Source organism: Penicillium robsamsonii, assembly GCF_028829455.1.
Source record: "Penicillium robsamsonii strain IBT 29466 chromosome Unknown utg000001l_segment0_segment0, whole genome shotgun sequence".
NCBI classification, from domain to species: Eukaryota; Fungi; Ascomycota; class Eurotiomycetes; order Eurotiales; family Aspergillaceae; genus Penicillium; species Penicillium robsamsonii.
This window is the reverse complement of record NW_026643219.1, coordinates 3,290,849-3,318,306: the sequence shown is the minus strand read 5'-3', so window position 1 is coordinate 3,318,306 and position 27,458 is coordinate 3,290,849. Positions and strand designations below refer to the sequence as shown.

At 48.6% G+C, this 27,458-nt stretch overlaps 12 protein-coding genes across 12 annotated transcripts; 7 read left to right on the top strand and 5 right to left on the bottom strand.

Annotated features, from left to right (window-relative positions):
* Window positions 1-337: 337 nt before the first annotated feature.
* N7447_001310 (amino acid permease) lies at window positions 338-2,354 on the top strand (the record flags this gene model as incomplete). The annotated part of the gene is made up of 8 exons (XM_057225586.1): window positions 338-509; window positions 573-684; window positions 732-858; window positions 920-1,077; window positions 1,131-1,310; window positions 1,372-1,466; window positions 1,517-1,888; window positions 1,948-2,354. 8 exons carry the CDS (start codon window positions 338-340, stop codon window positions 2,352-2,354), a joined length of 1,623 nt encoding a protein of 540 aa, XP_057089602.1.
* Window positions 2,355-3,303: 949 nt separating this feature from the next.
* N7447_001309 (extracellular guanyl-specific ribonuclease RntA) lies at window positions 3,304-3,742 on the top strand (the record flags this gene model as incomplete). Its single annotated transcript, XM_057225585.1, has 2 exons — window positions 3,304-3,318; window positions 3,371-3,742. 2 exons carry the CDS (start codon window positions 3,304-3,306, stop codon window positions 3,740-3,742), a joined length of 387 nt encoding a protein of 128 aa, XP_057089601.1.
* A 1,143-nt stretch (window positions 3,743-4,885) lies between these two features.
* On the top strand, window positions 4,886-5,590 carry tpcF (glutathione S-transferase tpcF; the record flags this gene model as incomplete). Its single annotated transcript, XM_057225584.1, has 1 exon — window positions 4,886-5,590. One exon carries the CDS (start codon window positions 4,886-4,888, stop codon window positions 5,588-5,590), a length of 705 nt encoding a protein of 234 aa, XP_057089600.1.
* Window positions 5,591-5,762: 172 nt separating this feature from the next.
* N7447_001307 (Zn(II)2Cys6 transcription factor domain-containing protein) lies at window positions 5,763-7,098 on the bottom strand (the record flags this gene model as incomplete). Its single annotated transcript, XM_057225583.1, has 2 exons — window positions 5,763-6,329; window positions 6,379-7,098. 2 exons carry the CDS (start codon window positions 7,096-7,098, stop codon window positions 5,763-5,765), a joined length of 1,287 nt encoding a protein of 428 aa, XP_057089599.1.
* A 512-nt stretch (window positions 7,099-7,610) lies between these two features.
* N7447_001306 (class I SAM-dependent methyltransferase) lies at window positions 7,611-8,411 on the top strand (the record flags this gene model as incomplete). Its single annotated transcript, XM_057225582.1, has 1 exon — window positions 7,611-8,411. One exon carries the CDS (start codon window positions 7,611-7,613, stop codon window positions 8,409-8,411), a length of 801 nt encoding a protein of 266 aa, XP_057089598.1.
* Window positions 8,412-8,607: 196 nt separating this feature from the next.
* Window positions 8,608-9,299, bottom strand: N7447_001305 (WW domain protein; the record flags this gene model as incomplete). The annotated part of the gene is made up of 2 exons (XM_057225581.1): window positions 8,608-8,717; window positions 8,783-9,299. 2 exons carry the CDS (start codon window positions 9,297-9,299, stop codon window positions 8,608-8,610), a joined length of 627 nt encoding a protein of 208 aa, XP_057089597.1.
* Window positions 9,300-10,840: 1,541 nt separating this feature from the next.
* N7447_001304 (uncharacterized protein) lies at window positions 10,841-13,100 on the bottom strand (the record flags this gene model as incomplete). The annotated part of the gene is made up of 3 exons (XM_057225580.1): window positions 10,841-10,901; window positions 10,956-11,142; window positions 11,204-13,100. 3 exons carry the CDS (start codon window positions 13,098-13,100, stop codon window positions 10,841-10,843), a joined length of 2,145 nt encoding a protein of 714 aa, XP_057089596.1.
* A 2,017-nt stretch (window positions 13,101-15,117) lies between these two features.
* Window positions 15,118-16,304, bottom strand: N7447_001303 (magnesium transporter CorA family protein; the record flags this gene model as incomplete). The annotated part of the gene is made up of 2 exons (XM_057225579.1): window positions 15,118-15,703; window positions 15,769-16,304. The coding sequence occupies 2 exons, from the start codon at window positions 16,302-16,304 to the stop codon at window positions 15,118-15,120; spliced, it is 1,122 nt and encodes a 373-aa protein (XP_057089595.1).
* A 2,026-nt stretch (window positions 16,305-18,330) lies between these two features.
* N7447_001302 (anoctamin family protein) lies at window positions 18,331-20,778 on the top strand (the record flags this gene model as incomplete). The annotated part of the gene is made up of 4 exons (XM_057225578.1): window positions 18,331-18,424; window positions 18,484-18,637; window positions 18,702-18,996; window positions 19,069-20,778. 4 exons carry the CDS (start codon window positions 18,331-18,333, stop codon window positions 20,776-20,778), a joined length of 2,253 nt encoding a protein of 750 aa, XP_057089594.1.
* A 515-nt stretch (window positions 20,779-21,293) lies between these two features.
* N7447_001301 (uncharacterized protein) lies at window positions 21,294-22,766 on the top strand (the record flags this gene model as incomplete). Its single annotated transcript, XM_057225577.1, has 1 exon — window positions 21,294-22,766. The coding sequence occupies one exon, from the start codon at window positions 21,294-21,296 to the stop codon at window positions 22,764-22,766; it is 1,473 nt and encodes a 490-aa protein (XP_057089593.1).
* A 746-nt stretch (window positions 22,767-23,512) lies between these two features.
* N7447_001300 (uncharacterized protein) lies at window positions 23,513-25,420 on the bottom strand (the record flags this gene model as incomplete). Its single annotated transcript, XM_057225576.1, has 5 exons — window positions 23,513-23,916; window positions 23,981-24,200; window positions 24,260-25,060; window positions 25,124-25,227; window positions 25,294-25,420. 5 exons carry the CDS (start codon window positions 25,418-25,420, stop codon window positions 23,513-23,515), a joined length of 1,656 nt encoding a protein of 551 aa, XP_057089592.1.
* A 635-nt stretch (window positions 25,421-26,055) lies between these two features.
* Window positions 26,056-27,192, top strand: N7447_001299 (TauD/TfdA family dioxygenase; the record flags this gene model as incomplete). Its single annotated transcript, XM_057225575.1, has 1 exon — window positions 26,056-27,192. The coding sequence occupies one exon, from the start codon at window positions 26,056-26,058 to the stop codon at window positions 27,190-27,192; it is 1,137 nt and encodes a 378-aa protein (XP_057089591.1).
* Between the last annotated feature and the right edge of the window lie 266 nt (window positions 27,193-27,458).

Here is a 27,458-nt window from a genome sequence, read left to right as displayed (position 1 = left end):
GAGACGATAATAACCTACGAAACTATGTACAAGCAAAATGTTGTTAGAGATCATCTCGATTCTAAATTCAGGTTGTATGCTATAGTATACAAATATTATGTACAACATACGGAGCGTATATTACATGATCAAAGACTGGACTTAGCTAACCTTGACCCCACAAGATCATCCATGGGTCCATGACGCCTCACCCAGGGCTTATCACGACATCCGGAGCAAATGAGGGCCCAATTCTCTTATCGTTGGCTCCAAGCGACATTGTCCAAGTTTCTGTGGGAAAAAAAAAATAACCTCTCTTTGACTGATTTGAGACATTTTGTCTGAAGTATTTCTCGATATGACGGACAAAACGGATTTCACTGTGACATACAGAGGACCCGTTCACGATGGCGCTACAAAAAGCATCCGATCGGAAAATCGATCGGATGAAGAGATTGCAACTGATCCTTTATCTGCACCATTAAAACGCCAGCTCAAGTCTAGACATCTACAGATGATCGCTATTGGAGGTGAGTTTGTGGTCGCATTGTTTTGACACAGTTGATGCTAACCAAAGTACTCCGTATCTCCAGGTATTATCGGTCCTGGTCTGCTGGTGAGCTCCGGCAAAGCCCTGCATGAGGGTGGGCCCGCAGGCGCTTTGATTAGTTTCTCACTGGTCGGAATTATTGTCTTCTTTGTCATGTAAGGGGTGCATTCTCTAGTTTCAGGAATGGTGCTAACGATTATAGGCAATCACTGGGTGAGATGGCTACGCTACTCCCTGTGACTGGATCATTTACCGAGTATGCTGAGCGCTTTATTGACGACTCTCTGGCGTTTGCGCTAGGATGGGCGTATTGGTACTTATGGGTGACTGTACGACATGCATCCAATATTTCTGGATCATGAAGGGTCCCTTGCTAACCCGACACTTTAGGTTCTCGCAAATGAATACAATGCGATATCCCTAGTCATTGGGTACTGGACAGATGTTGTTCCTCAATGGGGCTGGATCTTAATCTTCTGGGTGATGTTCCTCACCCTGTCAAATCTGGGGATTTTGGCCTATGGCGAGATGGAGTTTTGGCTATCTCTGTAAGTTTCTAGGTGCTTGGGGTTGAAACATTAAATTGGCTAACAGATCACAGTATCAAGGTGTTGGCGTTGATTGTCTTTTTCATTCTGGCAATTTGCATCAGCGCAGGTGGCATTGGACCGCGTTCTATTGGATTTGAATATTGGCATGCCCCCGGGGCGTTTGCAGATTCAATCAATGGTGTTGCGAAAACCTTTGTTGTTGCGGGAACATTGTATGCCGGGACTGAGATGTATGTTCCCCAATATTGAAAGAAAGTGGCGGGAAATGGCAAAAGCTGACGGTCGAATTAGGGTTGGTGTCACCGCCGGAGAATCGGCAAATCCCGCAAAAGCAGTACCCAAGGCTATCAAGCAGGTCTTTTGGCGCATCTTGATTTTCTACGTTGGTAAGTTCACGTTCAAACATAAAACCGAAGCAGGACTGAACTATACCTAGGTACTATCTTCTTTATTGGAATGCTCATTCCATGGAATGACAAGAGATTGTTGGGCACGTCGTCCAAGACAGCCAGCTCTCCCTTGACAATCTCGTTGGAGGATGCTGGGATCCTCCCAGCTGCCCACCTCATTAATGCCCTTATCGTAATCAGTGTTATTTCCGCAGGAAACAGCTCGCTTTATGTGGCATCTAGAACACTGCTTTTCTTATCTCGCAACGGAAAAGCCCCAAAATTCATTGGCCGAACAAATCGACTCGGAGTCCCATGGGTGGGCTTGGTATTAACCAACGTCTTCGCATGCATTGTATTTCTGGAGCAGTCCTCTAGTGCTGGAAGAGTTTACTCCGCGTTGATCACTCTTTCAGGTGGTATGTTTCTCTTCCTAGACTCTTACGAAACCAATTGTTCCATGCTAACGAACTAACAGTTGCCACCTTTATTGTTTGGTCGGTCATCGGAGTTGCGCATATTCGATTCCGGCAAGCCCTTGTCGCGCAAGGCGAAGACCCATCAAAGCTCCCATTCCAAGCTCTCTTCTACCCATATGGCACCTACCTCTCGCTGGCAGCAAATGTCTTCCTTGTTTTCTTCCAGGGATACACGTGCTTCCTCAATCCATTTAGCTCGACCGACTTTGTGATCAACTATATCCTAATTCCTGTGTTTGTGTTGTTTGTGATTGCGTACAAGTTCTGGAATAAAACCCGTGTCGTCCGACTGGAGGATATGGATATCTGGACTGGGCGAAGGGAGCATGTCGAGTTTGAAGAGCCCGAGTCACCCCAAAAGGCTGCCAAGTGGTGGTCTCGCATTTATTCCGTTGTTATAGGGTAAACTAGTCACCCTCCGTCTTACATGATACCCATTCATATCCAATCTGAACATACCTTTCGGTTAAATTCAGCCGTCCCAAGTACCCAAACTAGCATGTGAGACAATTGAACTTGATCTACCGTCTAAAGAGAAACTTCCGAATACGACTTTGTGCCAGTGACAACAGAAAACCAAGAAACAAACCATGCGATCTAATCAGCAGGCGGCGGGCCAGATATGATACTTCAAGGGATCAGCACGGAGACCGTCGGAGCGCGGGGCACAGGAGGGGAAAACAATATATGCGATGCACAATTGAGAAAATGTCTTATCTCGACAAGCAAAGATGTTGGGTTTGAATAACAGTTAGATGAGCGCAACACCTTCAGGGGTGACTGTTTACTCAATCAGATTTCAAATGCCGACAGGAAGATGTCTAACCCCACCCGTGGGCATCTGTCGCTGAGTAATGGGCCATCAGATCGACATCGTGCCCGACGATTGACGTTATGATTGGCCCGATAGAGAGCGACCTTGCCCAACGCAGGCGCAGCCTAAAAACGCCCCTTCCAGAAAAGCCCCGTCGATCACCTTCTCGGATAGGGCGCATCTCCAGGAATCCGGAGTCGTAGCACCACTCGATTCTTCACGTCCCTAAGCAGCCAATCGGGACTGTCTTGTACCTCGCTTTGACTTCTATGCTTCAGGGTTACCGCTCGGTGAATGTCCCTCATTCGGGTACGGTGGTCGTTAATTGATCATTCAGACTTGCAGCATACCGTTGCCAACGAAAGACCAAGACGGCTGGACAGAATGTAACATCGCGTTGATACTGAGTAGTCTCTCTTCGGAGACCTCCGGTAATGCATATTTAAACAATCACATTTCCCAGAAACATCGAGGTCTCCCGGTCAAGAAATATCCATAGCCAACCAAAGACTCAAATATCCTAGTCTACTATACCGCCACAATGCAGTACACCAAGGTAATACTTTCCTCCAGAGATCAGTATTATCAACCATTAACACAAATCCTAGATCCTGGCTCTGGCCACCCTCTTCGTATCCAGTGCCCTCGCCGCCCCGGTAGTGGAAGCTCGCGCGTGTGCCGCGACTTGCGGTAAAGTCTGCTACACTAGCAGTGCCATCAGCGCCGCCCAGGACGCGGGCTACGAGCTCGAATCCGCGAATGATGATGTCAACAACTACCCCCACGAGTACCACAACTACGAGGGTTTCGACTTCCCCGTTTCAGGAACATACTACGAATTCCCCATTCTCAGCAGTGGCAAGGTGTATACCGGTAGCTCTCCTGGTGCGGACCGTGTTATTTTCAACGGTGACAACGAGCTAGCTGGCGTTATCACTCACACTGGTGCCAGCGGTAACAACTTTGTGGCATGTACCTAGACGATAAAGTTGAATTGGATGTGACATTTACAGTTGAGAACATATATATATATCTATATATTGACTCGTATATCCAAGGTCTATGTGGGTATTTGAATGTAGAGTGCGGGGTCATGGTTTGGGCGGTGAGTGCTCCATCGACACCCAAGGAATGGAAGAGTCACATGGAGGTGGTCATTTCAAAGGAAACCAATAGGGAAACCGTCACCGGTTCGAACAGTAGTTTCTACTTTCCTTGCCGTCATCCGTCACCACAACCGCTATACATTTTAAGCAGAAGCAGACGTAGATGTGATACCAAAAATACTACAAGTGTGATATCCCCCCTGGCATGATGTGTGTTGTTGATGGGTCGCATAACGCGTATTCTGATTGCAAACACTCTCATATAGCCTAGACATTCCTCCTTAGTGAGCTGCTAAATACCCTTCAGATTAAGAATGGGCCGTCTCCTAAATGGTCTAGAGTCAAACCTACCAGCAATGGTGACATGGTCGTAGCCTGCAGAATCTCAAGTTCATCATAGTACTTTGTATTCTCGATCGAGAATGAATTCACATGATGATTCCCCAATTTGGGTGTGACAATCTTGGGAAAAACCCATGTTATTGGTCAGAGAGGTATAGCAACTCGGGTGAAACGGTTCATAAGCATGATGATACAATGAAAGGTCAACTTTTGACTTCAAAAATTAGAACCATGGATGGACCTCGGGATCTTCCGTTGGAAAGGTCCACTGATAGTCTCAGGGTGAAATAATATTAGCCCCGATGGCTAGCCGCTAGCCTGAAGATTAGTAATTGTGGGACCGTGATCGGACATTCGGACAAAGAACGGACGAACTCTAAGGACGAAGTGTTACAAATCCGCCGGCTTATTCACGGTAGTTATGGATGTGATTGATAAGCGGAATTGCAGAGTCCGAATATCAAAGACATAACCTTGGAACCCACAAACCATCTATGGGATATGTGTGTTCACACTAACTAGATAGGGTTAGCAAGCTCATGTCTTTAGAGTCAGCGGTATGGCTTTAGTTCGTCCCTTGCAGGAATGGTATCGGACATATAAAGTCGATACCCATTGCTGCAAACATGGTATAGCAATTATCATTTCAACTTCAATCACAGTGGAATTCAAACAATGTCATCCACAGTCAAACCTATTCAGCTCTACGGTGGCATCCTTGGCCCCAATCCCCTCAAAGTCGGACTCATCCTCGCACTCCTTGAACTACCATTCGAGCCCATTCCAGTCCCTTTCTCGAAAGTTAAGGAGCCTGAGTATACAGCGATCAATCCAAATGGGCGCCTACCTTCAATCCATGACCCAAACACCGGCCTGACCATTTGGGAGAGCGGTGCCATTATCGAGTACCTCATAGAGCGTTACGACACCAATGAACCCCGCAAGCTCAGCTTTACACCTGGCAGCGCAGAAGCCGAGCATGCACGCTCGTTCCTCTATCTCCAGGTTTCTGGCCAGGGTCCGTACTACGGACAAGCCTATTGGTTCAAAAAATTTCACGCAGAGAAGATCCCTAGTGCAGTGGAACGCTATATCAATGAAAGCAAACGTGTGACGGGCGTGCTTGACTCGTGGCTTGCCAAACAGAAGGAGGCCAACAAGGATGTTGGGGATGGTCCCTGGCTGGTCGGCAACAAAATGTCGTACGCTGATGTGGCGTTCATTCCTTGGCAGAATACGGTACGCACGGCATTCGTGGAAGATGGGTTCGATTTGGATGAGTTCCCGAATGAGAAGGAGTGGCTTGAGCGCATGACGTCCAACAAGGTCATCAAGGATGTTCTGGATTCGTGGGCTGAGCAGATGGCCAAGGGGCATTAAAGGTTATGCATTCTCATTGCTAAGTACATATGACTTGAATATGAGATATATTACGACAGAGCAATGCAATCAAGACAATCAAACTTTCCTGGTTGATATGACTGTCTCCTAGTTTCTAGTATTCTTGTTCTGTATTTGCTTCATCTTGAATTGAATGTAGAGAAGTAGGCGTCTAGCATCCATGGATATGCGCACAAACTGAAAAAAGCATGATCCCAAACCCATCAGCAAATTGCAACCACCGCTCAATCCTCTCCCGGCGGGAATCTGTTCCAGTCTCATCAGACTTCCACAGCTCTGATATCTCGAGCATTCCATCCTCCCAGCGAGACAAGTGCCGATTGTATTCCCGTTCCCAAACGGTGCGGTCTGAAGTTTCCCAGAGTATTCTGCTTTCCGGGGCTGTAGTCCCCCTGAGCTCTTCAGCAACAAAGTTCGGCAGCTCGAGTTGGGTATTGTAAACGCTGGTGAAGAGATACATGGCGAAAATGGTACGACGTTTGGCAGATGCGACTATCCAAGACTCCCAGCTCGGCCGGGTCTGGGTTTCTTCTGCTCTGCAGATGAGACCTGATTTGGCAGATCGGAAAGCGATTTCTTGCATTTTTATCGCCGCTTGAGGATCGAAGGTGTGGGACTCTTCCACGGTGTCTGTACAAGGAAAGAAATGCATCGTCATGGAGTAGATGAGATACGCCTGGAATGAGCACAAGCTATCAAAATCGCTTTGAAAAGCATCCTGTGTGATATTAGGCTGATCTGTAACGAGTATGAAGGTGTCAACGTACCTGGCTTTCAATTTTCCTCATCTCTGCTCCCATAGCCCCCAGAACCAAGCGCTCACATCCAGGAATCCGAGTCAACCACGTCCGAACCAAGGTGAAACAGCACGCCAAGACAGGCGGGCAAGTCCCCGTTTGTTGCATAGAATGAATAAAGGGCGGTGCAATTGAGTTGAGTTGATTCCTAATATATGATTTCAACACGCAGGTGAGATACTGTATGGTGTGAGCATTGAACTGCTTGGGCTCTTGGCCTGTCGAACTTGAGATGTAGGGGCGTAGCCAGCGATCGCGAATTTCCTCTGCATCGATCATAGGTGCCAGATCAATTTGTTGAAAGTCCACTACAACAGTAGCATCTGAATGACCTGGTCCACTATCGGCGGTAGAGTGATTCGAGGTATGAGATACAGATACATCTGCGGTGTCTTTGACCAGACCCCTTGGCCATGTGGAATCCAGAGATGTTGCATCGGAGATAGTGCTGAAAGGGCTGGCATCCACAGCGGCGTATTGATTCTCTGCATTACCCCCGCTTGTTGATTCGATCAGTGCTGGATATTCACAGCTCGTGTCTCGATCTCTGCATCGCTTGCATCTTGGCTTTCTAAGGTCACACGCAGTTTTGGCTGCTACACATTTTCGGCACGCCTTTTTTCGTGAAGTGCGGGGAATTCGAGATGAAGCGGGGGTTGATGGCCCGGGTCTACTTGAGAGTTCATCCATATTGAAGAAATATGTAGATGCGGAGGATATTTCGGAATTCCGTGAAGATTTTCGGAGTTCCGCAATGCCAAGCCATGAAGTCATCACCTGAAATGGGTAGTTGATGGATGTTTGCATTCTTTTAGTTAGAAATGTTGTTTGTCTACGACAATAATGTGTACGGATTGTTCTCAGTTCGTCTGATTGTGTAGCTCAAATACTATGTTCTATCAAAGCCAGTTTAAAGTCTCACTCACGTACCTACATATAGTACTTTTTGCCTTGACGTTCAGCCTTAGAGTTCACGGTATAAAACTCCACATGTGGCTCGTTAAGAAACACGATTGGATGTCGTAGATACACGGCGTCGAATTAACCTTAAGGAGTTGCCACCTGAACCGCCGACCTCGATGATCATTACGGAATTCCGAAGCAGGTCCAGATCCCCCGCAACTATAAAATCCCCCACTGATCGGACTCAAAACCACACATTCAACCAAAACAATTACAACTCCAACCACAATTCATTCACTATGCCTCAAGTCTACACAACAGACCACTCAACCTCAGTGCTCCGCACACACAGCTGGCGCACAGTCGCCAACTCCGCGCCATACCTCCTTCCACATCTAAAGCCATACATGAAAATCCTGGATGTAGGCTGTGGACCCGGCTCAATCACCGTTTCCCTAGCAAAGCATATCCCATCGGGACATGTCACCGGCGTAGAATACGTGCCTGATCCACTAGAAGGCGCGCGGGCCCTTGCGCAAGCTGAAGGCTTGTCGAACATTACTTTTCAAGAAGGAAACATCCACGCGCTGCCATTCGAGGATAATACATTCGACATGGTGCATGCACACCAGGTTCTGCAACATATTACTGATCCGGTTCATGCGCTAAAGGAAATGCGACGAGTCGCTAAAGACGGCGGCATTGTTGCGTGCCGCGAGTCGGCGGAGTTGAGCTGGTATCCTGAGTCAGAGGGTATCGCTAAGTGGCGCGAGGTTACGGAGCAAATGCAACGAGCTAAAGGTGGCAATCCGCATCCTGGGAGGATGATTCATGTCTGGGCGCGAGAGGCGGGGTTTGACAGTCGGAGTATGGAGAGGAGTGCCGGGGCTTGGTGCTTTGGGAGTGATGAGGAGAGGGCATATTGGGGTGGGTCTATGGAGGAGAGGGCTAGATCTTCTGGGTTTGCGAAGAGTGTTGTTGAGGAAGGCTTTACAGAGCCAGAGGATTTGGAAGTTATTGCAAAGGGCTGGAGGCAGTTTGTGGAAGACGAGGATGCCTGGTTTGGTTTATTGCACGGGCAGATATTATGTTGGAAGTAGAATGGAACAAGTGTTGTCCTTTAATAGTTCGGCATTGAAAATGATAGTGAAGAGATATATCGATGCAATGTTAAGGAACAGTAAATGTCATGATGTAAAACCCTCGCAAAACGCAACCATCAACCCTAACACAGAATGGGAATATTGAAGAATGATCGAGTGACCAGGACATTCAAGCAACAGTGGCTGAAGACAATTACCAACCACCATCGCTGTGCTCACTGTGGTCTGAGTCGTGAGCCTCTTCTTCATCGCGACGACCTTGCTCGTAAGCTTCTTCGAGATCTGACTTCTCATCATCCGAGTCTAAAAGAAATAATTAGTATGTGCAAAAAAAAAGGCAATTCAACCGAAGAAAAGTGGTCACATACTGATCTCGTTGGCAATCAAAGCACCGGCAATACCACCGACAGCCAAACCGGCAGCACCGGCTGCTAGGTAACCGCCAGCATTGCTGCTCTTCTTCTCAGGCTTCTCCTCGCCCTGATAGTAGCTAGGGCTACGATCATCGTAACCCTGAGGTGGGCCGCCCTGGGGAGGCGCATAGTAGCCCTGGGACTCGGGAGGAGGAAGGCTGCGAGAGCCATCGTTGTATCCAGGGTCCTGGTAAGGCGCCTCCCACTGGGATCGACCAGTGGCGTGTTCTACGTAGAATGCGCGACGGGAACTGGGCTCCCATTCCTGGGACCAGCCGTAAGGCAGAGGAGGAGGAGGGCCTGGAGGGGGGCGAGATTGAGGAGGGGGTGCACTGTATGGACCTCTGTCATATGCTGGACGGTTATATCCATCCGAGGGAGGGGGATGCGCATAAGGATCAGCAGGCGGGCGTCCGTAGGGGTCTGAAGGAGGGCGGCCGTAAGGATCGCCGTAAGGAGGAGCGTAGGACATGATGAGTGTATATGAAGGTAAAGCAGGGAAGAGATAATGAATGGGGATTGAGAAGGAGGGGGAAGAGGGCTTTTATGGGAAAGAAGCGTAAAGAACACCGTTGTAAACCATGACCTTCCGACAAGAACCGAAATAGACAACTCCACACAATATTTGTCCAACACTTTATGCCCCCACTTCTAAGGAGTTACATGTTAGCGCCCAAGTTTGCGTTCCGATTAGGCAGATGCAATATAAAGTGCTCCACGACCCCCTGGAGGGGTACTCGTACATAGGGTGGTCAGCCAACGCCTTGCAAGGCTAGATGACCAATTCAATTTGGACATGCCAATTGCCCCTGTTCAATGTTAATGTATCACAATGAGCCATATACCATATGGAATACGGAGTGGAGGTTGTATTATAGCTAGACCAGGAGCAACATCTTGCTCCACCTAGAGGCTTGACTATTTGTTTCCACGGTTTGATCAAACAACTGGTATAAAAGGGGCCTCTATTGGTAACAATGTATAAAATAAAAGAAATAGGGGACATACTATTGCGTGCAGAGGGCTCCCCTCTATAGGGGGGCATGAATGGGTTGCGGGATAAATTCGACCTATAATGAGCATGCCAGCGAGCCACATGTGGCTCAGGCAACCGAGTTATGGAAAACACAGCCACTGACTGTCACACACGTGGCTGGTGGGGATTGAGATTGGGGCTTGGCACATTTAGTTTACGAGTGTGCTCCGTCGAAGTCGCAATTTGTTTCATAGATAGTGAAGTGTCGAATCAGTAATGTATGTAGTGTTGGGATCAAGAGCGTTATGTACATAGTATGAAGCGCGTGTGACCTTATACTGCGTACGGAGTACAGTATGTAATGTTGATCTCTTTACGCCAAGACTTTGGGTCAGAGAAGAACGATCTGTCAAGTACAACATACGTAGTAACAGCAACGGCTTCTTTTGGATTTTTGAGTGGTTTCTACGTTCTATTTGGAATGATAGATCTTGCCATATTCGCTCATCAATTTCCCTATCCACAGAAATGCAAAATTAATGCCCCTTGTCTAGTGCCGTTTCCGTGTCTCTTTCGAGTTATGCGTCCGGCGTCCGACCTCGGACTTTCGCTGAAATCCTTCTGGAACAAGAGTGGCCTGGACCCAGCCCAGGCGGGGCCATCCGGGGAGGGATCACGACAATTGGCTACACGGGATATCCCCCCGTGTTTCGTTCAATCAGCGTTGCTAGAGTAGTTGTGATGTGTACGGAGTACTGGGTAGAGAGATTCCCAGATATACCAGCCAGCGATACTCTGCGGGAGAAGGATATTTGGAAAATAGATATCGACTGTATAATCCTTTCTGGTAGTACGTGCACTATTACAAAATTGCTTACTGAGTAGCAAGAACAGGCCATTCGACGTAAAGATCCGTGGTATTATAGAGTGACTATGAATGGCGCTCTAGCTAGCAATCAAACTAGACCAACCGGCGCATCGACCGTTTGACCGTGGAAACAACCTAGGCTAAACATCCCATCACCACAGGTTGATGACTATCCCGAGCCAGCGATAACGCTCGATTGCCCATTGGGCGGGTAGAAGTATGCAGATAGGCTGAGGGAGTGATTAGCATATTGGAAGGGACATAAAGGATAGGGATAAACTCACGCAATGATGATATAGGCGGCAATTAAGAGGACACCCTCTAGATAGTTGCTTCGTCCATCCAAGACGAGGAAGTTGACAACAAAGGTGGTCACGAAGAGACAAACAGTCTCGAAGAGCGTAAAGTACAGGGACATGTCTTTGTCCATACACCAGCCCAGGATGACGACCAGTGGTGTGACGAAAATAGCTGTTGGAATGGTCAGAATGTGCACATGTAGACACGTCGTGAGGAACGGATGGAAACTTACCGATTTGAATACTACTACCAACAGACACACCAATCGATAGGTCCATCTTGTTTTTAGTGGCGACACTGACGGCAGTAACATGCTCAGCTGCATTGCCGACGATGGGCAGGATAATGAGACCAATGAAAGCTTCGCTGACGCTTGAGCTTTCAATCATTTCGGGAATAGCATCAACCAAAAATTCAGCGCAAACAGCCACCAAAGCCGTGGACAGCAAGAGCATGACGACAGCAGCGGTACGTGACATTTGGGGTTCCGGGACTTGGGGAGCCGTCTCCGGAACTGCGGGATCGTTAGGGTCGGTTAGACGAGCAGCACCACGAGCGAACTGCACCGCGTTTCCGGCCGGCGGAGGACGACTGATATGTGCAGGGAGCGAGTTGCTGCGAGAAATTCCTGGGCGCGAGGCATATGTTCCGATGTGGGGAGAACCCGATGGTGACTGGGAGCTGAAGACAGTGTTGGAGAGCAGAGACGGAATAGGTCCGAAAGGAGAACGGCGTTTCCGGGGATCATCTCCTGCGGCATCGGGTCCAGCGAAGTTGGGGGCGGATGGGAATCCCTTGAGCGTCGGTCGTTGATCGGACGAGCGACCGTGTCCCTCGGGCGCCACGATCGTAGCCTTCTTCTCTGCTTTCTCGGCCTTTCGCATCTTGCGATGCCGTTTCTTCGACATCCTACTCGCTTTGCTGTCCATACGACTCAAAGCCAAACCAAAGTCGCGAGAATGGACTGCGGAAGAGGACTGAACGTCATCATCGGCATCATAACGAATTTCGTCACTAAGCTCAATGGCGTTTTCATTGCTTTCAATGGAAGCCTGGTTTTCATGGGAAATCGATGCCACAGCCTTTTTCTGGAAGGAATTACGAGAGGCTGTTCCTTTCGAGCTTGTACTTGATTTTCGGTGTCTGCGATACTTCATTGCTCTCTTGATCCGTTTGGCGGTGGTCCAGGAAGTTGTAGTGTCATCCGACTCATCACTGGAGCTAGATGAGGAGTCGGACGAGCTGTTCATGAAGTCTGCCAGGACACCAGGTTTGGATTCCTCATCAATGATGGCCTGGGGGATACTAGCGTAGAGATACGAGTGTGTTCTCAGCTGGAAGATGATGTAGAGAATATACACCAACAGAAGAACGACACTGGTACCACGGCTGACTTTGAGGGTCTCGCGATCGGCATCGCCGCTGTCCGACCACGAGGCATGGAAAGCAGTAGGCAAGAGGAGACTCATGACACTCAAACTCAGCAGACAAGCACTCATCTGAGTGACGGTACTGTTGTAAATCTGTTCTCGGAAGCGAAGGCCACCAGACAGGAAGGCCATGCCCATAATCAACAACAGATTGGCGAGAATTGAGCCGAGAAGAGAAGCCTGAACGATGCGAATCTCGTTCTTAACCAATGCGATAATGAAGATGATCAATTCGACGGCATTTCCGAAAGTGACGTTGATCAAGGCTCCGATAGTGTCACCAAGACGACTAGCGACACTCTCCGTGGCATGACTGAGCAGTCCAGCCAGTGGAATGATGGCCACTGAATTCATCGCGAAGACGATGGCTGGGTTGAGACCCGCAGCCTCACAGGCGATACCGACCGGCACAAAGATTAGCAGGACATTAATCCAGCTGTGGCAGATGGCATCCTTGGTATGGTGGTAGAAACGGCCGGAGCCGTTTCGCATACGGATCACAAGACCCGGCTTTGCGTTGGGTTCTGCGACGGACCCTGGGGTAGAGTCCTTCACTGGGATATTCACTTCTCCATGTTGCAGAGGTTTTTCATCATTAACAGGGTCGGCGGCCTGTTGGGAGGGAGTCTGATCTGGCAGACCGCTAGAAGATGCGTGAGCTTTCGCCCACGAGTGAATCCGGTCTGTAGAAGGGAACATTGTTAGCCAGATACACAAGAGTGGAAGTAAAAAAAATTCTGGGGGTAGCTAAGCTATAGCCAAGCTATAGCTTAGCTATAGCTTGAACCCCTTCCCTGGGCACCACTTACGCATGTATTTCAAGGAAAAAAAGACTGATGACAGAAGGCAACAAGCCTTTGATGATAAGACAGTAGGTGATAGAAAAAAAAAAAGTAAAAAGTGGACAGTTGACACGCGAGTTTTGCAGTCTCTTAAGGGGGAACTTGGAACGGGGCCAGACTTATTTAAGATCTTAGCGGCTTGGCATGATGATTCTCTTAACGCCACACTTTTTCCACCTTTCTTTGTCTCAGCCCTGGAGATGTGGATCACTAGCCTTGATGAAGACCTTTCCAAGGAATGTTTGACAGTTAGGAAACTTTAAACACTACATTCTTAACCACTTGTCTTTCGTCATATATCCCTAGCATGATGCCAATTTCTGAAATTCCAGGGGCTATATCTTGGACCTCAATATGCGTGTTGAAACTCAATATAAGTGACGCGTTCTCCACGAATCTCCCTATAAGGATGCTGGGGTGAGAGGCGGGAAGTCAGGGCCCATCATCTACCCGATCGGCATCATTGGTCAACCATTATCTTCAACCATTAAGCGGCCATGTTTGGGTGTGATTATTATTGGTACGAGGCCTTGTTTTAGCTTATTCTCGAGGCACTCTAAGGGAGTACGGAGTACTCCGTGGATGGTACTCCGTATATCGAGGTACGCTGTACGATGTGCGTATGTGTGCGCTGTCGTGCCTCACTGACTAGGAATGAGGTCATATATATTTTCAGAACGGCTCCATACACACATGCAATTTCTGGATGGTCAGGTCTGCTGCGCCACGTTGAGTTTCGGTCCCACTCCATATCCGCACTTGTGGCTGTGGCTGTGGCTGTTGGGCTTTTGCCACGACCTACCATCTTTGGATGTTACAGGTATCTCCTCAAATCTGACTCATTGACACCGATCGCCTGCTTTGTGGAATTATCGTGTATGTACCCATGGAATCATAATAAGGTAACTGTTGCTATCTTGAACGCGAGCCTTGAGGAACACAAGGCATACAATGCAGTCTTGGGCGTCCATCTTCGTCAATGTAGATATCAAGATGAATGTGGCGACTTCATCGCATCTGGATGTAACTGAGGATCAGGCTGCAGTGCCAGTCCAGACACCCAATATCTAAATAAGCTGGAACCTCATGTACCAAACAGGTGGAATTGAGATGGACGGATGTTGAAAGAGGAATGATCGAGTACATCATGTACATCATGCACGCATACAACAAGGATATGCAAGACGCCGATGAGAACAATCTGCAAATTCAACAGAAGCGCCTACAGAGTGCAGTTATGCAATTACAAAGCTTATTAACTTGATGTTGAGCTTGTCAAGAACAAGGTTGCATGGGATATATACGACCATCAAACTCTACTTCAGCGACGCACTTGGAGCGACCGATCCCTAACTTCCCCACAAGCTCTAAGCTTCGCGCCAAGAAATGCTTCTCCACATGCACAGTCACTTCAGCACCTGTAAGCGGTCCATCAATGGGAAATTTCTCAAACAAACCTACAACATGGCCGACTTCACTACTCTACTTTCCGGCGCCCGATGCATTCCAGCATGCCTGTCAGGCGCAGACGATTGATGGTAAGTTACTTTAGTATCCGTCACAGCGATGATCCGTCATTCACCGCGTTTGTGTCATTGCGGGTGCTTTTGACTGTTGTGAGTGCTAGTTTGCAAGGTTTGATTGAGGATGTTCCTCCCATGTATCCCCTCCTCTTGCCACTATGTTTATGGTACTGACTGAGGGTATCTCGAGAAAGGTCAAGCTGATTCTATACCTGTTTTATGTTTTATAAATGACATTACTTTTTGATTTGCGCAAATATGTCATGGCATAAATGCGATGATATGAATTTATGATAAATTGTCTCCGGTATAAATATATGCTAAGCCAAGTATATCCATTAGCTTCAACATCTACAAGAGCTTGTATTTCACAGACACGGCGATACAAATGGCCATGAACGCTGCAAAGGAACCGAGGATACCAAAAAACCACACCAGCCCATGATCATCCTGGCCCGGGACAGGGACGTTCATTCCCCATAAACCCGTAACCAAGTGACACGGCACGAAGATAGTAGCCAGGAGAGTAACCTTACTCAAACCAGAGTTAATAGTCAAACTCAATCGGAGATTTGTAGCGCTCATTTGAGCCAAATAATTCGCCTGGGACCGACCTATAATCTCATCGATGTGCCCAAGAGTCGACAACGTTGTGACCAAATGATCCTGCACATCGCCGAGATATAGAAGCAGATCGCCATCAGGGAAAACTGGGTGTTTATCGGGAAATTGGCAGCGCTTCACAAATCCGTTCAACACGTCGACCTTGCCATTGAGGCAGCGGGTTATGTGAGTGATTTTCTTGCGGAGGACGTCAACCTGCGGAATAAGAGCTTGGGCGTCGTCGATACGACTGATGAACACTTGATCCTCGATTGCTTCGGACTCACGCTCCGCGTCCCGGACAAATGGCTCGAAGCTATCGATGATGTCGTCTCTATCAATTGATTAGCAGGGATCCATTGGAGAGGGGTTGATAAGCAGAAATATGGTTGAACGTACATCATTGCATAGCAGACCCAGTCACTAGTCAATATAGTGGGATCATGCATTTTGAAAATCCGCTCTCGCGCCCGAGCGACGTGTCCACAACCACTAGGCGAAAAGGTGACCACGCCATATTGGAAGACAAGGATGTATAACGCAGCAGAGACGGGAATCCCCGGTCGCTCCTCTTTGACATTGTTTTCCACGAGGGTCTGGAACGAGATCAGGTAGTAGTTCTTGTAAACGTCGACTTTCTCTCGAGGTTCACGAATAGCAACATCCTCTGCCGTCAGGGGATGGATGGACAAGGCTTGTGAGACAGCGTCGACATCTTGCTCAGTGGCGTCGCGGATGTCAATCCACCAGACTGGCTCGTTGGGATCTGGACGACTTTTATGCTTCTCCTGGAAGATATGGTCAATGTTGCCGGTGGGGAAAAGATCATCCCAGGTCGACGAGGCGGTCGTTTGTCGCGTTTTTGACGAGTAGAAGCTAAACCGATCCAATAGCGGTTGGTCGATTGCCATCTTCTTTTCTTGTTTGGTCTCCATCTTGCTAGCGTTGTGGCAGAATAGAGGCGGGGGAAATGCTTGGAACCGTGATGGGTTGATCTGATGCCATCAGATGTTGATCGGGGTGTTCTTTTTATGGAGTGCTGCTCCGTACTCCGGATGATCGAACTTCCATGGACAACTAATCGGTTCAGCCCATTATATTTCCTCGATTAGGACTGTCGAGGATATGAGATTGGGATTTCCAAGGTGATCATAGGGGAAAAGGAATGGAAAGAACGCTTCGCGTGAAAGGCTACCAGCGCTACCCATTAACTTCCACGATGTGTCAAGCGGTGGAACTGTCCAGGGCGCCAAGGTAATATAATGCACTTCGTACGGAGTAAATTGATGAACACATCCAATCATTTGGGGTTGATAGGAGATTTTATGACCTTCCGAGGTTCGAACCCGGAACAGTCCCAAACTTATTGGCCGTTTACGTTATGGATTGGTTCTAGACTTATTTTTACCAAGTATATATTTCTAGAACGTGTACACTTTTAGCATATGTATATTGTACATCCTGGATTCGTGAAGATCTTCATATATATACCGCTCGAAAATCCATATCCTGTCGGCGGTGATGACATCAAATATTCAGAATTCTTTTACCCCAATTAATATACAACCCAAGACGCCTTTGAAATACTGTGTTCGGTCGCGGCGCAGCGTCATCAAAAAGAGACAAATAGAAGCGTCAATGCATTTTCGTGGACTTGGTAGTGGTGTTTGATATTAGACCCAGATGGCATCTTCAACACACATTAGTTATTAAACATCACCGAGAACACTGAACATGGTCATACCATGCTCTGATCGTCATTTAATGTTTGGTCTCCGACTGTCGAGACTCCATCTCATGGTCAAGGCTGTATGATTTTCGCAATCGCGGATAAACTAGTCCGAAGAATGCGATGACCGCTAGAAGAATAAGAAAGGTAGGCAGAAACATGAAAATAAAGAGCAAGACGCTCAATCCGAGGGTGATATTTTGCCCACGAAGAACTCGACGGGCCATGATCTCGACGACCGAGGACATACGGTAACCAAGCTAGGGAGGTGAATGATTCAATTTGAGCAAAGGAAAATAATATTGACTTTGGGAAATGATCTCATTGTACTTGCCCCATACCCCATATATAGCTACCTGGAAGCGCCGGATGTAATGTGCGCCATCCCCAGCATTTACGCTGGCACCGTTTTTAGCAAAACATTGTAATGTTGATGCCTGTGCCATTTCAAGTGTCCCCACCCTTGGCGTCAATATTATTCTTTCACCGCAGATCAATAAAATGTGGGTTTCCTTTCGATTTGCCCTCTTGGCGTGAAGTTGTAGGCAGCAGCATTTTCAAAGTTAGAAATTCTTGTCGGTGTTGAGGTAGTCCCATTTTATTACGGACTGTTGAATTGTGTAGCCTTTTCACCTAATCTTAAAAGTTCGAAGCTCGGCATTTTCAGCCCTAGCTAATTTCCGCCAATCCGACAACTCCACGCGCCCGTGGATCTAGCACTGTGCAATCATTAGGAACAGCCCTCTGGGTCAGCTGGCGCATTGCAGTTCAGTCGAGTATTTCCTGCAAACGTTGCAAGACATGGAATCCCCTTGACAAGCAAGGGACCCGGAACGTAGCTATGATTGGGTGGCCAACCGGGTCCTCATGTAATAAAACCTCCTTATAGGGCTGAAGCTTGGCTTGCGGGGCGGACTGACGTTTCTTGAAAGCATAACTGGTATCGGATCGGATGGGAATTGGGGAGACCTGTAATCGTAATTTTGGCTGTGTGTTTTGAGACCCTGTTAAGAGGTAGATCGGCAGATCTCCGGTAAAGCGGATGCATTCAACCGTGTATTTCTCCCCCCTGTCGAGTGGAAGAATAGAAGGAAATAGAACAATACTAGGGCGATAAGGCGATCTTCCCCCACATTTTCCCTTCCAACTTTTGATGTAACGTGAACCTTTATCCTACTTTATCCTTGATCTTCACCTTTCAACTGCTCTTCTCAAGTCCCCAGCTTCTGAACATGTCTTGGCTTGCGGGGTATGGCAATAGCGATGAAGACGATAACGATAACCTGGGCGTGGATTGGGTACTACAATATGAGTTTGGGGACATTGGTAAACAGCTTGCTTGCATATGATATTCTTGGCTTTCTGCATATTCTGACGATCACTAGACCAAGCTCAAGCTATTATAGAATTTCGAACGCTTATCAACGACTTGAGCGAGGCTGGTCTTCGGGTTCAGGTTCGTCACGGCCATGGCCAAGCGGTATTAGTTTGCATTCGGGTGCCGCGGGATCATCTGGGGAATTTAATACATCAATCAAGGTAAGTGGGAAGTGGTCTTCAATGTGAGATTTTCTCCCTTGGACAGCTAACTAACACGTCGCAGAATTAAAGATTGGCTGTTTGGAATTACCCATACCTTACCCGACGGCGATGAAACAGCTATTGCCGACGCCGATACACCATCCGAAGAGATCCGTTCCGTATACCATGCTGTCACCTGGCAAAAGAAATTAGGCGGTGCAGGCATCACGCCAGGTTTTGGGAAATGGGAGAACGTCACTGCCTCATTTCCGTTACACGACCAGGAGGCCTGTGCGGAAATGCTACGTCAATGGAACCGAAAAACTGTATTGACGACTAGCGACCTGGATGCGATTCGAGCCTTATTTGGCGAAAAGGTATTGTTCCAGCTCCCCCAGTTTTGGATCGGCTATATGATGATGTTATGACAAGCAGCTAACCCTGTGCAGGTCGCTTTCTACTACGCTTTTATTCATTGCTATTCGCTATTCCTCGTGGTGCCCGCAGCATTGGGAATTCTTGCATGGCTGTATCTAGGCCCATATTCGATTGTATATGGAACTATACTTTGCGCCTGGTGCATTGTGTTTGTCGAGTACTGGAAAGTCCGAGAAGCCGATTTAAGCCAGAGATGGGATGTCAAGGGTGTTGGAAGACTCAAGGTGAATCGCAAACAATATGTGTGGGAGAAAGAGGTCAAGGACCCAATCAGTGGTCAGGTGAAACATGTCTTCCCGGGTTGGAAGCAGTTCACGCGCCAGCTGCTTCTGGTTCCTTTTGCTTCTGTGGCGAGTGTGGCCCTCGGAACCTTGATTGTTGCGTCCTTCGCATCGGAGGTGTTGATATCCGAGGTATACGACGGTCCATTCAAAGGGTATCTGGAATTCGTACCGACTGTCCTGTTTTCGCTATCCTTGCCCGCCATAACTTCTTTTCTCACGGATATCGCAACGCGCTTGACCGAATACGAGAACTACCGAACGCAAGATCAATACGACCTTGCCCAGACTCAAAAGAGTTTCGTCATGAATTTCATCACCTCTTTCCTTCCCACGATATTGACCGCCTATGTCTATGTTCCCTTCGGCAAACAAATCATTCCGCGGCTCGACATCCTTCGGAGAACGGGGATCATGGCGGAGTTGATCAGTGGACAGAAGGAATTTGAGGTTGATACAAGCCGATTCCAGCAGGAGGTGATATATCTCTCCATGACCGCTCAGGTACTTAGCTTCGGCGAGGAGGTCGTCCTACCATATGCGAAGCATGTCTTGAGGCAGAAATGGCAAAACTATCAGCATCGCAAGGCGGAATACAGCCGCAAGCGAAAGTATTCCACAGCAACCGACCTGTTCATGGTTGACCCGCCCGATGAAGCTGCATTTATGACAAGACTGCGTAGCGAGGCCGGCGCAGATGAATACCATGTGGAGGAAGATATCATGGAGATGTGTGTACAGTTTGGCTACCTCGCATTATTTGGAGTTGCCTGGCCACTGGTACCCCTTGGATTCCTGTTGAACAACTGGCTGGAGCTGCGAGGTGACTTCTTCAAGCTCACGCTGGAGTGCCAACGACCACCACCAATCCGATCGGACTCGATCGGCCCATGTCTACTAGGGCTGGATTTCTTGGCTTGGCTGGGGACTCTATCTACAGCAGCTATTGTGCATGTCTACCGGGGTCCTATTTCCGAGGTTCGACTCTCCTCTCTTTTGCTGACGTTGTTCGTTGCCGAGCAGGTCTACCTCGGGATGCGATTCACTGCCTCTACAGCCCTTGAGAAGATATTTTCGGACACGATCCGAAGAGAGGAGGCTAGTGAGTATGCAGTACGCAAGAATTATCTTGCTGCCAGTCTGGCGAGAAACTCCTCGCCCAGTTCCGGCTCCCAAGGCTCGCCGAGCGGTCGGGCCCGTCACCGAGTGCGTTTCAACGAACGGGTCAATGTATACAGCACGAATGAAAAAGACCTATCGAGCGATGAGGCTCCATCTCTGACCAAAGAGGAGCCGGGGAATGATGTGCTTCGTGGGTCCGACCGTGAAGCCCAGTTCTGGACCGCGCGTTCAGGGGACATGGCAGACGCAGGCGTCAAGCTGATTCGCGCATTAAGCACATCCGCAGGAAATGGGGCTAAATCCTCTAAGGAGGCATAGGATAGAAATTCTCAGCCCTATGTATATATAGAGTTTATTTTCAGTTTCTATTACACTGCTGCCTGGGATATTCTATGTATAGATCGATTAGATTGGCTGTAGCGCCTGGTACAAGCCTTGATAGCCTGGGGGGAATCATACCTGTGGGGATTCATTTCCATTAAATCAACATTGAATTTATTTCACACGTACGAAATACGTTGGTACACAAATCCGTGTTACGCACGTATTGTCCCCTGCAAAAGCATATCTCAGCCTTATAGGGCTACGCCAAGGCGGGTATATCCACCCACAACTCTTGAAGACCCCGGGCGATCCTCTAGTCTTACCCGCTTGCGTGTGGTTTCCTTTTCTCCTCTTTGTCCCTTTGACTCCCTGCCACTTATCTGGTCTTGCCCTTTATCTCCACTATCTAATTTTCATCCAACCTTCTGAACCTAGTTGTACAGAGCATCGGCATGGATAGCGTCGTGTGAATTTCTCGGTCACCCGGTCGCCCGCGTATGACTTTTACAATGGTGACCTCTACCGACTCCTCTGACACCCTAATCACTCGTCCACCTCCAATCCGCAACCCACACTTACCTCCCAATCCCACAACCATATCCCTGGAGATGGACTTACTATCACCCACCGAATCTCCACCACCCTTGGTCCCGAAACTGCTCCGCGAAGCTAGTGACATCACATGGCTGGAATCCCTGGAATCAAAAAAAGGCCAGGTTGTGCTAGTCCGATGGCGTGGTCGATACCGCCTACTGTACCAGCAGCAATTCAAGAACAGCTTGCTCGCCGGTGTCGGGTACCTCGAGCTAGCTAACGCCGGTGATTTTGCTGCCAACGTCTGGAACGAGATCCCTGTTCCAAAATTTGCTGCTGTGCTGATGGGAATTGGAGGTACACTGGCCTTGGGAATGTTGTTGGTCGTTATTTATGATTTCCAATTGAGCTGGACAAACGTCAAGCTGCTACGAGCGGAGCGGGATCACCTGCAGCGTCTGCGGCAATACCACAGCAAGAACGCAGAGCTGGTGCGACTCATCGACAGCCGGCTTGGCGTGGGGGTGCGAGAAATTGGCACCGAAGCGATTGACCGGATCGTGATGGATTTATTGCTGGGATTCGGCTCCCTGTTGGTCGGCGTTGGGACTTTGATGGCCATTGGCGGCGCCAATCCCCACGTCTACAAAGCCAGCAATCTGCTTTCTGGGTATATTGGGAATAGCCTAGCTGCAATGTTCGGCCTTGTCAATGCCATCTGGTCTGGGTATCTCTTTTATCGATTCCATATGCACGATGCCGCTGTTTTTGCGCGTGAGCCCAGTGATGATATCCGTCGCCGTCTACATACTAGGTTCCGCCGCTTCCAATGGCACGCCGGTGTAAACGGATTGAATGGTCTTGTTGCTGGTGCTGCTTCGATGGTCACTGCTGAGCGTTGGTGGGGATACGTTGTCCTGATTCCTTGTATTATTTCTCTAGTGATGTGCAACTATTTCTGGCGGAGAAAGCTGGGTTATGATCGTCCACTCCTTGGGCATACATCACCAACAGAAATACAGGTGACCCCTCTCATTGAGGACCTGCAATATGTGATTGTAATGCAGCGAGCTCTCGCCGATCCCGAGCATTCGCTTCCGCTGGCGATTGTTCAGCCTGACTCCTTGGACTCAATCTTTCAATTCATTGTCCGTGAAAACATGCTCGACACATACTGCGAGTCCCTTGCCCGCGATAAAAGCACCCGCCATCTGCTCGCCGCATTCCCATCTTCAAACACATCTCCCGATCAAATAACCATCTCCCTAGACGCACTCTTCCGCCTTCCTCCCGGCCACCTACATCTCATACTGGAGCACGCAAAGAAATTTCTGCGAACGACCGGTGTCTGCATCTTCACACACCGCGAACGTTACCTCCTCGAGCTTCTGGGCTACGCCGTCTGTCAAGATCACAAAAGGGCGACAACAACCATAATGACACGATAGAGCACACTTAATATCTTTCGTACTTAATTCTATCGCTGTCTCATGACCACCCCCGGGGCTCACGGGGTGGAGGCACAATGTCCGGCGGCTGGTCGCCGGTTGATCTTCATTTTGTTGCATATTCCCATTGATTGTTGTGGGATTCCTTCCTCTGTTACCTTAGAAGTGCTAGACTTGAGTCTTGGGCATACAATAGGCATTATAGTTCCTAATATATTGAAAATTGACTGTGACGACCTTCATATTCGTATCATGCTTGCCGCATGGATCTTCCACTGCGCACAATCATCCCATATGCCAGCCGCCAAGCTTTCGTAAAGACAATTGGAACGGCATCTTGATGTGTTGGAATCATTTCCACGACAGCCACCTACCAGACAATGAACCACTAGAGCGATAAGCCCAAGATAGGTATAAACCCTCTCCTCCATTTCCGTGCATCTCCATTTCATCACATCTCCGGGACGGACCCACCCACACAGCTAGTTCCTTTTGTTCTATTCCGTCAGCCCTGTCCGCCTCATTCTCACATCTTGAGCTTTTCTTCATCGATAACGGCTCGTACATGTGCGTATCGTAACGGATTACGCTCTTCACGATCGAATACCCCAGTGGTTTACATCTCGGCAACTCCTAGTTGACTAGGATTGACATCTGAATACAATTGGTATATTCTATTTTATGTGTATAGCATTCCAAGTACCTTGAGCACAATTAACAGTCAATTAAATAGATAGTTGAAAAACCTAAACGATCTCCTTCGAGGTAAGGGAAATGTCTTTCTCGGTGCCTCCATCGAGCTTAATTCCAGTGATAGCACCGTGATTGAGCCTGATAGTATCAACGCTCTCTCCCTCAAAGAAGCCCTCAGAGCCCGCCATATATTCCCATGTCTTGGGCATGCCCTCCTTTCCCCCAGGGTATATTGGCACGGGGAAGATCAAGCAGGCAGCATAGTAAACTATTGAGGCGACGAGGAAGCTTAGCAGAAATCCAAGTTTATACATATCCTTGCTAGCCTGGTTCGTCAGGCTAGGTTCCAAGGCCCCAGCGACACCGTGAATGACAAATGCGGTGCCAGAAAGCCACGCCACAATAGCACGAAGGTTCCAACCCTTCCAGTATGTGTAGGGGGGTACCTTCCTCCCGGCTGTACAGTGACGGAACATGCAAATTACCCCGGCGAACAAGCCAGTAATCGACCACCATGATACCGCATATGGGCATCAAGAAGACCGTATACGATGACAGGAAAGTCAAGAAGCTTTTCGCATCGGCAATGATTTTCCAAGGAAACAATAAAGGACCCAAGATACCACAAATGATCTGTCCACGAACAATGTTGATATATCGCGGTAGGAGACCGCTCATATCAGCTCCCGCGGGGAGTGCATTGGTACCGGCGTTGGAGGCCAAAATAGCAAGAACCATGCCCTGCGTGGAGTTAGTAGCTGTATGAAAAGGAATAAGATATATGTATCTGGAAGACATACCAAGCAGGCAAAGAGAACACCCGCTCGAGCACCTGGGCCCCAGTAGGTGGTTAATATAGCATTGTAAAGATCCCACACATTCCAGTAAGATGTACCCAGGAATCCTTGGGTAGCACTGGTAGTTGCAGCACTGAGGAACATGATCATAATTTTGCTGATGAAGATCCCCAAGATTTGGGACCAAGTGGCCTGAGATGGTCTTTGTGCGTATCGCGCAATGTCAGGCTGATTGATCAGAATGGGACACAGGGCAGCACAGATAGAGTTTATAGCTGAAATCATGGGCCAGACAAGTTGCAAGCCAGAAAGAACGGCCTGGCCCTCAAAGTGAAAGCTACCGAGCGAGCCATGATTCTGGTGTACAGCCCAGCCCAGAACCGCGACCAGAGCGATGGTGCTATAGAAAGCCTTGACGACGAAAATATGTCTGAGCACAATAGGGTGCACAAACATTAGACCCATCTGGAAGAACCAGAAGATAAAGAAGGCCAGCAGATTCGCACCAGTGATACCGGCGCTGATAGGAAGAAGATTAGGTATGTTGTCCCACGCCGAGCCAAATATACATCGCAGCAGGATCGCCATCAACATTCCACCATAATACAGATTTGTGGAGAAGTAAATGACGGCCACCGCACCGCGGATGAAAATGAAGAACTTGGCGCCCCGTGGACCACCAGCAGCAGTGCCAATGACGGGGAATCCGACATGGTATTGTGTTGCACCGCGCGAATTGAGAACGACAATTATTGAAAGAAAGACCGACCCTATCACTGCAGCAATGAGGGTGTGCCACCACGTCTAAATATTTCATTAGAATGGTTGAACGGTAGGATATTGCTCTGGCAATCCGTTTAAACTCACCAGACCAATGGTGGCCAAGGAGGCACCGAGATTATAGCTCGTGGGTGAGAAAGATGTTGTCAGATAGTATGTAAAGAAGTGAATCCACCCCCAGGATCGTCGTTCTGTAATGCATTGTTAGAATATCAGCCCCTTAATAAGAGCTATTATAGCTATAAACAGAGACTTACCAGGTTCGGTTGGAAGTAGATCCTCATTGTAAGCAGCCTTCTCCCCGTCGACCTCTTTTGTTTCGATGGCCTTTAGAAAAGCCGCTGGGGAGCTGAAGGCTTTCTTAGTCCGCGTGCTCCAGGTCATCTTGTCACAATTCCAGACGCCAATTTCACAACGAGTAGGGAGGTGCGGTGGTCAGTCGAGATTATATGTCAAAAATGGATGCCCAGCTCCTAACAGAACAAGTATCTGAAGTGTTGGAAGTGTTATCAAGGGAGACGTGAACATGAATCGCCCACAATCTCTTTTACAAACAAATCCTCGTCGGTATAGATTGGCAGAGATACCGTGGACGCCCCAAAGCTAAGTCAAGGACCAATCAGAGTCGAGGAACCTTGAAAACCGTGGGAGATACCAAAAATGCGGGGGAGCTCGGCTCTCCGCGACTATTGGGCCATGCCATGAAGACTCCACCTTGCGGACCTTCCGATAAACTCTATATGCTCTTGGACGAGAAAGTTTGGAGACACGGAGCCTCCGATAATGTCCAGAACCCCGAAGTCTAGGGAGCGTAAGAGTATGAGCTTAGCTTCGGAATATGCTATGGTTATTTGCCGGTCACTAATAAAGGTATAGATCGCAGCTGGTGATTCAGAAGATCATAATTTGATTAATAAAACCATCTAGCAGATCTATCATACAGTCAGTATATATCTGCGTTGCTCATTCGAACCTCGGTTCTCTTTTTCCGCCTTTCACTTTCTTAAACTTTCACCAACATGTCAATTGGAACCACACCCCAAGCATGGAAGACGCAGGATGTTGAGCGTGATAGCTCATGGATTCTGCGTCTCACCCCTGATCAAATTGAAGGTTTCCACACTGCGCTTGCGTACGCAAAGAAGCACCCTAAGCCTCTTCTTGATATGACCCAAGCCGACTATCCACTCCCTGAAACGTCCAAGAGGGCGCTGGAGGATGCCATCGCGACCACCCAAGGTCGCTGGGGCATGTGCCTTGTGAAGGGCTTTCCAGTCGACGAATGGTCTGAGGCAGACATGCGGGTCGCTTACTGGGGTATGGGACTTTATATCGGTGTTGGACGCACCCAAAACCGCGCTAGCGAGGTGATCAATGATGTGCGTGACGCGGGAGGCAGCTACAAGGTCAAGGGGGGCCGTGGTTACAACACCAACGCTGGTCTTGACTTCCACCAGGATTCGGCTGACGTTGTGGCCCTCCTGTGCCGCCGCACCGCCAAAGAGGGAGGAACTTCCAAGGTCATGAGCAGCATAGCGCTGCACGATCGCGTCGCTGAGCTTCGCCCTGATTTGCTTCCTGTGCTCGAATCCAACAACTGGTTCCACAGCTTCCAGAATACCCAAGATGCAACCCAGCCTCCTTACTATCGCTGCCCGCTCATGGGCAAGAGTGGTGCCTACTTCTGTGCTCGTACCAACCGCAAAAATACTGTTGCCGCGCAGCGCGACTTCCCCGACGTACCGCGGCTCACGGCGAAGCAGGTAGAGGCACTCGATTTCTTGGATACAGTCATGCCATCTGACGAGTACTGCTATACCATGGAGCTGGAGCGGGGTGATATGCAGCTGCTCAACAGCTTTGTAACGCTGCATTCGCGCACACCTTTTGAGGACTATGAGATACCGGACGAGAAGCGTCATCTTATGCGTCTGTGGCTTTCTATTCCAAGCTCTCAGCCTCTCCCCCCTCAATGGGCCGAGTACTGGGGTGATTCCCGGGCAGGAGCTGTCCGTGGCGGTGTTCGGGGTAGTGCTATTACGGAAGATTTCCTTCGATATGAGAAGCGGCAAGCTGAGGCTATGGGGATGCCTTCCAGAGGCTTCAAGCCGGTCGTGACGCGAGAGGATATGATCAAGATTGTGGCAACTGCTTAGCTCGGCGCTATCCTTGAATAGTTGCAATTGGCGGTTTCATGTATATATATCAAGTGACTATGGATTGTGCTTTGCTCTGATGCTGTAAGCTCCTTTACGTTTGGCCCCTTTTTATTTTCCATTTTCTGTTAATCTCTGTCCTGCCGTAAACCTCCCATACGCTATTTGATTATCTCAGCGCACTGAGTCTCGATTCATGGCGATAAAAGGAATTGCCGCGAAAGTCGAAATAGTGGTAATACTTTGATGACCCTTTAACAAGAACT